Raw genomic sequence first — 16,442 nt, 5'->3', positions numbered from 1 at the left:
CTCACTGGATTAATTTTTATGTTCACCTTCCTGCACTTGCCAATAATAGCTAATAACAAATACTTTGACCTCAAACATTAGCCTCGTTAGTTTTTAAAGTTCGTGTTGCTCTACTTATCACTTGATGCCCTTTCAGCTCTCTCTCTCTCTCTCTCTCTCTCTCTCTCTCTCTAACACACACACACACACACACACACATACACTACAACCACCACCACCGCATCTTCATCACGACCACTACTACTTCAACCACCACCGCCACATCATTATCACTACTACTACAACCACCACCACCACATCATCATCACTACCACTACTACTACAACAAGCTTTTCTTCAATTGAAATAAGGAAACTTTGGGGTTGTATTTGACAATGTGTTCATATATCAGAAAATATTTGTAATCAGTTATCTATTTAGATCTATACAATATGTAAACACAATACCAAATATCATCCCAATTCCCTTTTTGTGTGTGCGGAAATTCCTCTTTCGGCATTGAAATTCCTCCGAGTGGTGTCTGAAATTCCTGTGAGTCAAATTGAAAATTGGCGTCTCTGCAAATTTTACAATTCTCATCAAATTTTCAATGCCCGTATCTGAGGAGTTATCTTTGCCCATTGATTTGATTATGTGTGAAAACGGTGCCTCACTTCAAAGTCGATTTTCTCATAACTTGGTTTTTACACTCTCCCTACTTCAAACGGTCATAGTTGGGCAATGAAAAATCAGAATTTTATAAATTTGGTATCAAAATTTTAAGCATAATATAAGCTATGATTGGGTACCAAAAACCCAAAATTGAAAAATCCGACTTAATACCGTTTTGAGGCGGAGGGTCACATTTTAGTCTACGCAATTCTATCATATTCACAATAAAAACGAATGACTTAATTTTAAATATCTCTTGAAACTAACAAGTACTAGTAATAATAATCTCATCCGCAACAAAAATGATGACGTACTTTTATATATCTCTTGATACTATCAAGTAATGATAATCTCTCTAATCTATTTTTTTTCTCCAAAAAATAGGCTTGGGGATCAACATTGTTCCGTCAAATCAATGTTACATTTTTATCATCGAGCACAAATTTCTGTCAGAATTACCGGCAAATCTAAAATACAATACAGTAGTATACTAAGTATAACAGATGACCGTCTGTTCCTAATGGCATTGAAGCGCCTGGAGCCTAATGGAATCGGGGTAAGGCGATGTACAAGTCATTTATTATCATTATCATTTATCAATTTCTCCATAAACATCGCTGGTTTTCTACTTGTCTATTATAAAAAATAGGGTTTGAAAATCAACATTGTCCGTCCAGCCACTGTTAAATTATCATCGACCACAGAATTACTGGCATATTTAAAAAATTCAAAAATTATTTTTCACAGATTGATATAAAAGAAACTTACAAACCTTTAAAAAAATTAAGGATTGATTACAATTCCCGTTGATTAAAATGGTTATTTATAATATCTGGACGGACACAATCATCAGTCCTTTTTGACACTGTCATTAGGCCTAATTGATTCTACACAATTCTAGTATATCCGCAACAAAAGATGATGGCATCACTTTACATCTTTTCTTCTTCTTCCTTTGGTGTATTGTCGCAAGTTTTACATAAACAATATTTAACATGATGTAGACTAGTTGTCTATATCGTAGTATTCTTATAAAATTATCAAAATCATGTGCTTCTGCTGCGTCTTCAGTGAGGTTATTCCAAAGTAGAATTGTTGATGGCATAAAAGATTGCATATATAACTTTGTAATTTCGAACATGGTGTTAGGTATCGTTGGTCATGACCCCTTGTTTTTAAATTGTTGGTTTGGTTGGAGTTCGTTAGTTTCGACTTCTACCAGACCCTTGAGCATCTTATAAAACGTTGTTGCTTCAGCTCTTTTTCTTCTTTCCCTGAGTGTTGTCCACCCAATGCCAGTTACGCTCATAGATAATACAGGACTAGATACGACAGCAGGTAGGAAAACGTCATCAAAAGTGGCTAGTGAGAGGTCGAGCGCCACCATTTTCTTTTTTTTATGCAACCAGGGACGCTGTGCGATTTTATCTCATTATGAATGACTTTGACTGAGCTCGATTAACCTTGATTTGTGGACGGAAAATATAAAAAAAGCCAGGTTTATGATGATAAACCAAATTAGACATATTAAACTACACTTTTACTTGTACATTTTAGACTTGGCTCCAATGATCGGGTTTATATTAATAACTTTAAAAAGTATTATGAGTAATTTATAACTCCCTTATTTGTGGGGCGATTTTGTCATTCGTGGTATCAATTTTATTATAGTAAAGAGATAGGAACTTCAGAGTTATTTTTTCTGATGCGAATTATTACTTTGTAATTTTAGCTCTAAGAAAAGTAGTTGGTAAATAAATTTGGTACACCTCTTTGATCTACCGCCACGGTCCATTCGTGTAGAATTGTGAATCAAGCGTCTCAAAGTCTTCGACCAATCACAGGCTATCTATCCAGCTGGCCGAAACAAAGACGTTTCTCACCGTCGATGTATTACGCTATTGTTACGCAAGAAATATAACACCTTTTTGAGAAGGCCTAAAAGCTAAAATCTAAAAGTAAAAAATATAATTCTGAGGAATTTGAAAGTCACATTGTTGAAATCAGCTTGAAAAAAGAAGAACATTGGTCCTTATTTCAGAAAAATCGGTTGAAAACCAACTGTCATCAAAGGATGTCGACATGATTGACATGGCCATATAGGGAACTCATTATCTACTTCCCCATAAAGAATCTGAACACGAGAGGGTTAAATACGATGGCGGCGATTAGCCACTAAAAAGTGTCTGTTGTCAGGTCTGCTCCTAGTAGTCTGTGGTTACGCATACGGTTGTTCTGTAATCACCAGTGGTCACGCGAGATGGCTTCCGCTGCACCATTTCATTTTTTTCTTATGTCTTTATTTTACAAGGTCCCAAACTACCGTGACATACTCAACGATGGATCGTATTAGCGTTTTGTAGTACGTTTCTTTTTTTTTTTACGAACAATTCCCTAGGTTCCTTCTTATGAGAGCATGTATGTTGTTTGCCTTTTTTAGAGATGTTATCAACATGTTCGTTCCAAGATAGCTAGATTTTATGTTATTGTTAGACCGAGCTATTTTCAAGATTTAACTGTAGCAAGTTTTGAATCATGAATGGTGTAAACGGATATCTATGGATTACTTTTGTTTGACATTCTCAGTACCCCACACTTTGCTGGATTAAAGGCCACCTCTTTTCTTATCGTTGAAGATTATTTAGACCTCGCTGTAATTGAATTGCATCTGATATTATTGATTGTTTTATATAGTAGGCAGTCATCAGCGAACAATCTTGCCTTCGAGGTTACCATGGCAGGAAAGTACTTCCCGCCAGTTCTAAGAGACCCAGCTACCCATTCACAGCTGGATAGACAGGGGGTCAGATAAAAATCTCGACTGCACCCAGGAACGATCTTGGTCCTTTGCGTGTGATGCGAGTGCTCTACCAACTGACCCATCGGGACCACCTTTTGAATGATAGATTCAGGATATGTTTTTTTTTTCGTTTATATGTACAGAACACCCCACTTCTTCTTTGATTCTACATGTTTGATACCCAATGATATACGACCGATTGATGACTTAGATTAAAAGCTGATGTTTGATCCAAGATCTAGAAAAGGACTACTTATGACCTATATTAGCATGCACTAAAACAACCGACGAGGTCATTAATCATTAACATTACTATTGTTAATGATTTGAAAAGTCTGTTACTGAAACATACATAGAGTCTTTTAGAATTTCAACTAGGGACTAAAAATATGACAGAAATTTAAGTAATTTGGATCAACTATATCACTTCAAGGTATTCTATAATTTTGGCAATGTAAAAAATTCATTAAATTCGAGTCAAATCAAATTAATCTGTAAATTTGATAAAAATGTGGTTTTAAAAAGCGAATATGCACCACGAATATATTGATTTTATTAATGCTATAGAATATATATATATATATATATATATATATATATATATATATATATATATATATATATATATATATATATATATATATATATTGTGGTAATTATTTCTTGGAATTAATTTCTGCTAATAGACCCTACCTTTCAAAATCAGTTTTAAAAAAATCAAAACGCTAATTTTCGAAAATTGTAAATTGGTCCCGGGTCCTGTAACTTGTGTCGGTCAGTTCGTAAACTTTTTGAATCAGGTTTTGCATATATAGAATAATATTCGAACGAACAACACCAAAAATGTTCTTATGTTGCGTATTGACAGGTGTTTTAATTTTTCTTTTCCTTGAAAACTAATATCTATCCGACTCTTCTTAAGATTTACGAAAATGTGAAAATTCACAATATGAGTTTAACATAACTGATTGATCACGCAAAAAACGTCGTATTCTCGACCGCATATAATATATATATATATATATATATATATTATATATATATATATATATATATATATTCCACGAAGGAATATAGAAAACTCATCAAACAAGATGTCTGATGTCAACAAGAATCACCCATGTTGTCCAAGTGAGCAAATTGGGGGTTAATATTTTGCTCAAGGAAAAAAACGAAAGTGCCTGAAGCGGAGCTCGAACCCTGGTCTTTCCGGGTCACAGTGCAATGCCTTAACCACTCGGCCACTTCGCCCCCTATATATATAATATATATATATATATATATATATATAAGTATATATATTTATGTAATTTTATATATACTAGTAAAAAGCCCGCAATTTCGCGGGGAAGGAACTATTTTCATTCGATATTATACCCACCATCATTCAATGAGAGCAGATTGGTGAACAACGTTGTCTGTGTAACTTGGTACATCCTCTGTTGATTTTTCTGTGTGGCCCAACATGAAGTGTAAGCCGCTATAGCCTCTGACCCGCGACACAGCAACATACAGCAGTTGTCCGTGTGTGAAAACAGGTTGTGGTAAGAAAATCAACAGCGAAAATAAACCTGAATTAGCAGATGTGAGCAGAGTTGAAAGACGATCCAGGGATCGAGAACTTAACTTACAGTACAGTACTCTGGTGATCATGTTTGGTGGCGTTTGGCACCGTTTTTATGCACCTTCACTGGAGGTGTACTAAAACGCACCATTTTTATTCACCTCATTTGGCGCTGCTGGTTGATTAATGGAAATGTTGCTGCTTGAAGCTCGAAAGAAAAAATAACGATAAGTGTTGAATTGTAAGCCTCAATTTAATAGACGAAGACATACTGTGGACGTTTCTGATTTCCCCTTTATCAACAAAACACGACGAATAAGACACTAAGAACGAATGAGAAATGTGTAGTGTGAATGGCGTAGATAAGGTAAATAGACATAACCAATGATGGGACAGGAAGTTTTTTGAAACACAACAAAAACAAATCAAAAAAAAAAAAAAAAGAAAAGAAGAAGAAATTTTTTAAAAACCCCAATAAAATGACAAAGACGCGGTAAACGAATACACTGATGATAATGATAAAATGTTATAAAATGATAACAATCGACGTTTACATATAAATGCACGTCGATAACACATTGAATTGAATGGTACCGATGTTGTATTTAAAAAAAAAATAATAGATTAATTTAAGGTTTTAAATATATGTCCAGTAACTATAACAAAGAAAATGATGTCTTTCTCAATAAAGTAAACTTTTTTTAAAAATGTCCACTATGAGATTGAACCCAGTACTTTCAAGGTTAGAGTCTGACAGCTTATCCACTGCGCTACGGAGCCACCTGACTATTCATAACATTTAATAAGGTCTTTCTAAAACCTTATTTTACCATCAATGCAACTTCTATTTTCTTGTTTTAAATTTCACTTTTTTAGATTGTTATTATTTTTTTTTAAATTTATTACCAAAGAAGTTAAACCTGGGTATTATCCACCCGAAACCATCACATTGAAAGCATCAAAGGGGCAATAATAATACTTGATGTCATAAATAGATGAAAACTGTTGAAAACTTAGTGTAAATCTGAAATCCTTAAAGTAATTAAGTGAATACATTATTTCGTGTCACAGTAAAGGTTGTTCACAATTATCTTATTAAATTTTATTTTATTAAGAACTGAATTCATCTCACTCCAGTTATATTTCGGTAGGCTTAGATAAACTTTACCTTCTAATATTAGATCGTCTTTCTTTTTATAGCCTTCCCTCGAATTAATTTCTAATTAGTGAATACTTTTCGTTCTACATTCTGTCACGTAGCCACTTATTATAAAAGCTGATAGGTCTAACATTTGACACTCACTTTCTCTCCACAATCTATGCCGGACGGCCAGTCGCTATATTCCTTCTATATACTGTAAGATTTTTATCTTTTGGGACTTTGTAGATATTATATCTACACCATTAAGACGCCGGAGCTTTTAACTTTGATTATATAATCTTCAAGGATCAAACCCGAGCCCGCTGTCAAAGGATTACATATTAACCCATTACCAATTGCCTGGAAGTGGAATTTTACGAGTCCGATCCTGTTATCAGAGGAATAGATCATCCAAGCCCATCAACTGCCTGGAAACGTAAACTTACGAACCTGACATATTATCATAAGTTACGTAAATATTCATATCTCTATTTGTAACTGCCACGATCACTGTTTATCTCTTTTAATTAAATTTCATCATTATTTTTATTTCATTGTAAACAAATCGTTAATTGTTTTTCATTTATAGTAACTAGTAAATTCTGGGGCCTCATTCTACATATATCTTTATGCATAGTCGAGTAGCTCTTTACTCACTTGAGACCATGACATTTCGAATGCGATGATTTGCGTAAAAACGCCAAACTGACAACTTTTTTAAAACAATGGTCAAAATCCATCTGTCAACTTTTGGTTGTTCTTCCTGTCGTAAAAACGCCAAACTGACAACTTTTTACAGTGTCAAAAATTGTTGTTTTTGAGAATGTTAATGTCGTCGGTACGTATTTTATGATATCGGTTTGACTCAACGAACTTTCAAACTGACTTTAAATTATAAAAGGAAATCAAATTATCTGTTTATCTATCTGTAAAAAATACATTTCTAATTTTCAAATCTTTCAGTAGAGTTGTGGGCAATATAATTTTTTTTATTGACTCAAATGGCACAATGTTCTCCACAAGGCTGGACTATATTTATTTATCTTCCAACAACAGTCTACACGTTTTTATATTCACTTTCTAAACTGCATTACACAGTTCCTTCCCGCCTCCCCTCTTTTCACTTAATTAATTGCGCACCTTTTAGAAATATCTATTATTCTATTTTAATTCGTACTTCCTTACAAATAGGAGCATACTCATTTTCTGCCAACCAATGTTTTGTTTAGTCATCTTAACTACGCTGCTACCGCATTATCTCATTAATCTGTGGTGTTTCATTCATCCTGTTTTGTTGATAAAGGGGAAAACCGAAACGTTCATTTGATCGGTTTTGGTAATTAAATTGAAGCTTACATTCAATTTCACATTATTATTTATTTCTTCGAACTTCGAGCAGCAACATTTACATTAAGTGAATACATTATACTGGGGATGTAGGAGCTTTCGGAATGTCTCCTCTTTACTTAACTTATGGAAAAAACAAACATCCGAGCACCTTTACTAAGACTTATGACTAACCCTAATAGAAAAAAAAAATCCTCCGATCTCGAGCTAACCTTAATAGAAAAAATGATGACAAATTGAATAAATAAACGCCTGACAAAAGATCAACGGTGAAAATACAAATTTACAGAATACTGGGGATGTAGGAACTTTCGAAATGTCTCCCCTTTACTTAATTTATGGAAAAACAAACACCCTAGCACCTTTACTAAGACTTATGACTAACCCTAATAGAAAAAAAATCCTTCAATCTCGAGCTAACCCTAATAGTAAAAAAGACCCTCGGACTGCTATGCACTACCTTTCAATACTTCACAAATCAAAATGGCGGCTGAAAATCAAAACAATGGTCAAAATCCATCGGTCAACTTTTGGTTGTTCTTCCTGTGGTAAAAACGCCAAACTGACAACTTTTTACAGTGACGAAATTGGTTGCTTTTAGAGTGTTAGTGTCATCGGTACGTATTTTATGGTATCTGTGTGACTCAACGAACTTTCAAATAGACTTTAAATTATAAAAGGAAATCAAGTTATCTGTTTATCTATCTGTAAAAAATACATTTCTAATTTTCAAATCTTTCAGTAGAGTTGTGCGCCGTATAATTTTTTTAATTACTCAAATAAGCACAATGTTCTCCACAATGCTATATTTTTTAAAAGAAAGGATATATAAATATATATATATATATATATATATATATATATATATATATATAATATAAAATATGTGCTCACAACATTGCCATCCGGAAGTATAACGGACCAACACACAAAACGATGTGTAACCTTGACCGTTTATAGTCTGGATAATACAGTTAATTGAGAGAATTACTCACAATTTTTTTGTTTTTGTTTTTTAAGGGTTTTACGGCGCTTGCAACACATTTAGGTTATATCAGCGCCAGTAAAAAGGAAGAAAACGGGATAGTAAAAAGTTCTAGAATTACAATTGAAGCATCCAAGAGAAAGGAAGACAAAAGGGGAACTAGGAACAAATAGGGATCAGATGTAGAATCCAAGAGCATACCACCAATGTACTTAGTTTGAGATCACCTACAAGTCTCATCCAGACACAAGCACAAAATCAAACAAAGAGGAAAACACTCAAATGCCTACATTATACATTAAAAATAAATATAATTACTCATAAACGTGGATGGCAAAAACACAATGAGAAAGATCTGAGGGACGTCAACTTTGTTATATATATATATATATATATATATATATATATATATATATATATATATATATATATAACTCTCTCGAATGACGTTTGGCTTTGATGTTTTTTTCATTTTCAGAGATACTACTTGGTGCAAGAACTGAGAATGGGTCCAGGGGGCAGATGCCGCTATCATATTTGATTATTTGCTTTGTGCTTGTTGGCGTTGTTTCAGTACAAACCTCAAATAAATATTGTCCCGAAAAGCCTAAAGATGGGCAAAAGACAAAACCAGAAATGAACTATTCTTACACAGCACAGATTGCGGGTAAAAGATTTTCAGAAAAATGGATGGAATATATTTACGAATATTATGATAACGACGAGAGGAAAATGACATATGCCTGGTATGTAACAGGAACACTAGAAACCTATATCATAGACTTACACAAAGAAGAGTTTACCTACATGAAAGACATTACAAAATGTGAGATTCGCCAAAATCAAAATAGATCAAAAGAGTTGAAAGATAAAAGGCTAAGAGGTCTCGAAATACTGATGTATACAGGACACATATGGACATATATAGGAGAGAAATCCATCAGGGGAGTCGACGTTGAACAATGGAGTTCTTGTGGCAACTGGGGCAATTGGACCTTTTTCAAATCTGATTATTACTTTACAAAAGATGATCATATTCCCTTTAGACTCAAACTGAAAGGACATACGATATGGTATAACAAAACAACAGATTTTTATGCGGTGTATGACTATGTCTTGTTTAATAAGAAAAAACCTGTGCCTGAGGTTTTTGAAATACCACCAGGCTATATTTGTGTTAATGGTCCCCCAAGAGCAACTCCTAAAATGGTTTCGTCTGCTACCTTCAAAATGGAAGAAGTGGATCCTGAGTTGAAAAGAGTAAGCAATAAGAAGGTTCATGTCGATAAGGCAAGGGAATTGTCAAAAGAAGAAGATGAAAACACTCTACGAATACATGATTACAAACGTGGTATCCAGTTTGAAATCAACAAGAAGATGAAAGAATGTACAAGAAAGCCTTAGATAGGTTTAATGACAACAGTCAGACTGTTGATGACAAGGGAATCATTCACATGGCTACACTAAAACATTTCTTTTATGACACGGGAAATTTTACGTACAATGGGATTTACAAAGCTCGGGGCATTTCCTGTGATGTATACACAAAAAGATCCCAAGCAGCGGAAGAGACAGGGGTGTCCATTGTCGAATTATATATTGCCAGACCCGATGTAAAAATAAAAAACGATGAAGGCTATGTGATTGGATCGGTTCAACAGCCCATTCAAATTATTCTGAAAGGAGGCAAAAAGGATCACGAGCTAATGGTTAAAAAACAACTTGACATCTACAATTTTGATCCTCAAGAGTCTCCATATTCCGTCGCATATGATTTGGATTCATGCTTTCAAGAAAAGGAAACCATCAGGTTTGATATGATTTTGGAAGGCAACATTTCCCACTCGGATGATTGGAGGAACAGAATGATGAAAAATATTATGGATAAAATAAGTAAAACTCTGGGCATCAGTTTACTAAGAATTCAGATTGACGGCTTTTTCCGCGGAAACGGACAATTTCAGCTGGAGGGCACGCTTTATGATTCAGAGGCCTTGTTTGATATGTTTCAAATTGTTCCCAACATGGCAGTGATAACATCTATTGAACATTTACGTATCAAAACCAAAGCAACACACCCACTCTTTGTGCAGATTACTGTGCCGATATAGATAAAAGACCGTTCGACTCTAGGTATCATTGCCACGGATTTAATTTTAATAGAAAGACAAAAGACTGTACCTTCTTTTTTGGTTGGTTGTACTCTGAAGCTACACATGACGAGCCTTTAAAATCTAATCAAAATACCGATTTTTACAGATGGACTGCTCCTAGATATCATTATGAAGATTCTGTATATGACAGTTGGGGAAAATTACAAACTAAAGTGGATGAAGGTTTAACTTTCAATGACAGCAATGGCAACGTATTAAAAATCATTTCTGTAACAAGAGTGTCTAAAAACGAGAAAAATATTGTGGATGAAAATCAATTTGAAATAATTGATGGAAAGATGATAGCAGCGCCTGTTGAAGTTTTAAAAAATATCCATAAGACTGGATGCAATCGACACTGTCTTGACACTTTATTGTACAACTGTGAAGCTTTTACATACAACTTCAAGTCGATGACCTGTTACTTATATGATTCTAATTCTTATTCTCCATCAAAAGAATCAATTGTATTAGTGCGCAGATATACGAGTAATTTTGAAAAGTTTAATTTTATATATATATATATATATATATATATAAAATATGTGCTCACAACATTGCCATCCGGAAGTATAACGGACCAACACACAAAACGATGTGTAACCTTGACCGTTTATAGTCTGGATAATACAGTTAATTGAGAAAATTACTCACAATTTTTTTGTTTTTGTTTTTTAAGGGTTTTACGGCGCTTGCAACACATTTAGGTTATATCAGCGCCAGTAAAAAGGAAGAAAACGGGATAGTAAAAAGTTCTAGAATTACAATTGAAGCATCCAAGAGAAAGGAAGACAAAAGGGGAACTAGGAACAAATAGGGATCAGATGTAGAATCCAAGAGCATACCACCAATGTACTTAGTTTGAGATCACCTACAAGTCTCATCCAGACACAAGCACAAAATCAAACAAAGAGGAAAACACTCAAATGCCTACATTATACATTAAAAATAAATATAATTACTCATAAACGTGGATGGCAAAAACACAATGAGAAAGATCTGAGGGACGTCAACTTTGTTATATATATATATATATATATATATATATATATATATATATATATATATATATATAATATATATATAACTCTCTCGAATGACGTTTGGCTTTGATGTTTTTTTCATTTTCAGAGATACTACTTGGTGCAAGAACTGAGAATGGGTCCAGGGGGGCAGATGCCGCTATCATATTTGATTATTTGCTTTGTGCTTGTTGGCGTTGTTTCAGTACAAACCTCAAATAAATATTGTCCCGAAAAGCCTAAAGATGGGCAAAAGACAAAACCAGAAATGAACTATTCTTACACAGCACAGATTGCGGGTAAAAGATTTTCAGAAAAATGGATGGAATATATTTACGAATATTATGATAACGACGAGAGGAAAATGACATATGCCTGGTATGTAACAGGAACACTAGAAACCTATATCATAGACTTACACAAAGAAGAGTTTACCTACATGAAAGACATTACAAAATGTGAGATTCGCCAAAATCAAAATAGATCAAAAGAGTTGAAAGATAAAAGGCTAAGAGGTCTCGAAATACTGATGTATACAGGACACATATGGACATATATAGGAGAGAAATCCATCAGGGGAGTCGACGTTGAACAATGGAGTTCTTGTGGCAACTGGGGCAATTGGACCTTTTTCAAATCTGATTATTACTTTACAAAAGATGATCATATTCCCTTTAGACTCAAACTGAAAGGACATACGATATGGTATAACAAAACAACAGATTTTTATGCGGTGTATGACTATGTCTTGTTTAATAAGAAAAAACCTGTGCCTGAGGTTTTTGAAATACCACCAGGCTATATTTGTGTTAATGGTCCCCCAAGAGCAACTCCTAAAATGGTTTCGTCTGCTACCTTCAAAATGGAAGAAGTGGATCCTGAGTTGAAAAGAGTAAGCAATAAGAAGGTTCATGTCGATAAGGCAAGGGAATTGTCAAAAGAAGAAGATGAAAACACTCTACGAATACATGATTACAAACGTGGTATCCAGTTTGAAATCAACAAGAAGATGAAAGAATGTACAAGAAAGCCCTTAGATAGGTTTAATGACAACAGTCAGACTGTTGATGACAAGGGAATCATTCACATGGCTACACTAAAACATTTCTTTTATGACACGGGAAATTTTACGTACAATGGGATTTACAAAGCTCGGGGCATTTCCTGTGATGTATACACAAAAAGATCCCAAGCAGCGGAAGAGACAGGGGTGTCCATTGTCGAATTATATATTGCCAGACCCGATGTAAAAATAAAAAACGATGAAGGCTATGTGATTGGATCGGTTCAACAGCCCATTCAAATTATTCTGAAAGGAGGCAAAAAGGATCACGAGCTAATGGTTAAAAAACAACTTGACATCTACAATTTTGATCCTCAAGAGTCTCCATATTCCGTCGCATATGATTTGGATTCATGCTTTCAAGAAAAGGAAACCATCAGGTTTGATATGATTTTGGAAGGCAACATTTCCCACTCGGATGATTGGAGGAACAGAATGATGAAAAATATTATGGATAAAATAAGTAAAACTCTGGGCATCAGTTTACTAAGAATTCAGATTGACGGCTTTTTCCGCGGAAACGGACAATTTCAGCTGGAGGGCACGCTTTATGATTCAGAGGCCTTGTTTGATATGTTTCAAATTGTTCCCAACATGGCAGTGATAACATCTATTGAACATTTGACGTATCAAAACCAAAGCAACACACCCACTCTTTGTGCAGATTACTGTGCCGATATAGATAAAAGACCGTTCGACTCTAGGTATCATTGCCACGGATTTAATTTTAATAGAAAGACAAAAGACTGTACCTTCTTTTTGGTTGGTTGTTGTACTCTGAAGCTACACATGACGAGCCTTTAAAATCTAATCAAAATACCGATTTTTACAGATGGACTGCTCCTAGATATCATTATGAAGATTCTGTATATGACAGTTGGGGAAAATTACAAACTAAAGTGGATGAAGGTTTAACTTTCAATGACAGCAATGGCAACGTATTAAAAATCATTTCTGTAACAAGAGTGTCTAAAAACGAGAAAAATATTGTGGATGAAAATCAATTTGAAATAATTGATGGAAAGATGATAGCAGCGCCTGTTGAAGTTTTAAAAAATATCCATAAGACTGGATGCAATCGACACTGTCTTGACACTTTATTGTACAACTGTGAAGCTTTTACATACAACTTCAAGTCGATGACCTGTTACTTATATGATTCTAATTCTTATTCTCCATCAAAAGAATCAATTGTATTAGTGCGCAGATATACGAGTAATTTTGAAAAGTTTAATTTTCGTTCAGTTCTTCCAAAGAATTCCGACTCAGTCTACACCGATCTCAACGATCCTGAAGCATGTGCTGAAATCTGCATGAAGGAAAAGGATTTCTATTGCCAGTCATTTGAAATGTGCGGGACTACGTGTATACTTGGACGCAAGCATATTTACAGTGCTCCAACTGCAGGCGTCAATGAAGACTACACATGTGTGCATTATTCTAGAAATTACATACAAGACTATTCTAAGATAAAAAACAAGAAAGCTTTAGGAGGATCTAGTGTGGTGGAAATCGGTCAAATTGGCGTAAAGAAATGTGCTTCTCTGTGCAGCACATCATCCAGTTACGATTGTAACGTATTTGAATTCTGTGCTAGCGATTCTCTTTGTAGGTTGATAACTAAATCTGTGCAAAACTTAAACGATCTTAATTATCAAAATACTGGAAACTGTGATCTATACACAAGAAGACCAGACCGTCATCGCGTCACTGATTCTAGTTCCAAGTTAACGAGTAGTCCATCTGGAGGTCACTCACCTGCAGCTATGGGCGGAATTGCTGTAGGAATGATTTTCCTTGGCATGCTTCTGTTGGTTGTAGGCGTTGTCCTCTTCTTCAAAATGAGATCTCCTACCCATGACTCTGACATGTCTGTAGGATTTTCTAAAAAGAGGCTGGACAGCGACTAGTCCCATAAAAGACGAACAAGTTATTCATTATTTGTCAGATTCTTTTGACACTTAAACGTTCAAAGCAAGGAGATGATAGTTTTAACCTTTAAAATTTCCTCACAGAAAATAATGATTAAAAACTTATAGTGTTGAAGCTACTTCAACTATATTTTCTAAATACGTTCAATCGATATTGTCAGTAACCTATTTAAATTTGAAAAAAATCATTCAAGCAAAGATATTTAATTTCGGCTTAACCGTATCAAATTGATTTTAATAGTTTCAAAAAATGGACAAAATACGCAAATTGTAACAACTCTTTTGTTTAACATATTCAGGTCCTTTTCTTCAAACAGCTTATCTTGAAAATAAAAAGTATCCTGTATATGCATGTTTGGTATCCAAATACAAATTATGGCTTGCTTTTACATTGTTCTGTGTGGAAAGTGCGTTGAATTGTAAGTCCATTCCAACAGAAATACCCTAACAATATTTGTTTTTATTGTGTAAATAAGTACATGTCGCTGTCGACCATACCAGATGTTTGTTCCGCTTTTTTCTTTTGTTTTGTTTTGTATTATCCAAAAGAGTGATCGGGTTGTTTTTTTTAAACCCTTCGTATTTTTTGTTCCAAAAACATCACCATTAGTTTGTGAAATCAATAATATCAGAATTTAAGCATGGTGTTATTATTATCAATCCTAGTTTCAGGATTGTCTTATTGTCGCTTATATTTTCACATTTAAATTCAAATCGTATTATGATTTAACTAGGAAAATTCAATCAAAATGATCTGGAACTTCTTTTCACTACGGCTACATCAGACTGACGTCTTTAATTCTGTAAAGCTACAATCTTTTATCACTGGTAGCCTAAAGCTATATCCTAAGCCCAAAAGCTGAAACAGTGTAGCCTACTTTTCATTCCTTTGAAGTCAGTAACTATTAAAAATAGAGGACGCGGAGTTCTCGACAGCTCAGTTGAAACACCACTCGCCTCGCAATCAAAGAGATCAAGATGGCATATCAGTGGTTTGTAATTGTTGACATCATTACAGCATTACATTTGAATTATTTTTTTTCATTACTTTTAAATATGGAAAATAATGTAAATGCTATTATGTGTTGATGCTATTGAGATCATGTTGTTATGTGATACTAAAAATTAGATAACGGCCCTATTGAGCCTAAATTAAATTGGATAATATTGTATTTTTTCACATGTTTGATTTTTATCTAATAAAAAATATTTATTATCTTGCAAATGTAATCAGATGTGTATATTTTCCTATGTAATTGATTCCTAATCTATTAATAAAATTGTCATTCATTTTATTCGTTTACAGATATCCCCGTTGAATTTTTTAAATGAAAACAATATAGAGCAACACATAATGTAGCCAATTACCTAGAAACGCACAAGAAGAGCAGAGCGTCATCGCGTCACGGATTCTCGTTACGAGTTAACGAGTAGTCCATCTGGAGGTCACTCACCTGAAGCTATGGGCGGAATTGCTGTAAGAATGATTTTCCTTGGCATGCTTCTGTTGGTTGTAGGCGTTGTCCTCTTCTTCAAATTGAGATCTCCTACCCATGATTCTGACATTTCTGTAGGATTTTCCAAAGAGAGATTGAACAGCGACTAGGCCCATAGAAGAGAAACAGATTATATATCGCTTGATTTTCGATACTTAAACGTTCAAAGTAAAGATGTTATGATTGTTTTAGCCTTTTTTCAGCGTATATCATAATTCTAAAAAGATAGTATTGAAGGCGCTTCAATTATTCTTTTAAATTTAAGTTTAATCGTTATTGTCAGTAAACA

General features: G+C 34.3%; 2 protein-coding genes across 3 annotated transcripts in view; both read left to right on the top strand.

Annotated features, from left to right (window-relative positions):
- The window catches only part of LOC144970407 (uncharacterized), a 15,258-nt gene extending 3,619 nt beyond the window's left edge, over nucleotides 1-11,639 (top strand). Inside the window, exon 2 of the mRNA XM_078910002.1 lies at nucleotides 8,967-11,639. Coding sequence (XP_078766128.1) covers nucleotides 9,011-9,892 — 882 coding nt within the window. The 5' untranslated portion in view covers nucleotides 8,967-9,010 and the 3' untranslated portion in view covers nucleotides 9,893-11,639. The remainder of the gene's footprint in view (nucleotides 1-8,966) is intronic.
- LOC144970406 (uncharacterized) overlaps nucleotides 1-15,958 on the top strand; it is a 19,781-nt gene extending 3,823 nt beyond the window's left edge. Inside the window, exons 2-3 of one of the 2 annotated variants that reach the window (XM_078910000.1) lie at nucleotides 1,036-1,207; nucleotides 11,773-15,958. In XM_078910000.1, the coding sequence (XP_078766126.1) occupies nucleotides 1,036-1,207; nucleotides 11,773-13,530 (1,930 nt within the window). In that variant the 3' untranslated portion in view covers nucleotides 13,531-15,958. The remainder of the gene's footprint in view (nucleotides 1-1,035; nucleotides 1,208-11,772) is intronic. The other variant, XM_078910001.1, reaches the window with a different exon arrangement.
- Nucleotides 15,959-16,442: the final 484 nt, after the last annotated feature.

The sequence above is a fragment of the Berghia stephanieae genome, chromosome 4, assembly GCF_034508935.2.
Source record: "Berghia stephanieae isolate SIO BIC M18660-M18661 chromosome 4, UCSD_Bste_1.3, whole genome shotgun sequence".
Taxonomy (NCBI): Eukaryota; Metazoa; Mollusca; class Gastropoda; order Nudibranchia; family Aeolidiidae; genus Berghia; species Berghia stephanieae.
This window is presented reverse-complemented; position numbering and strand designations above follow the sequence as displayed.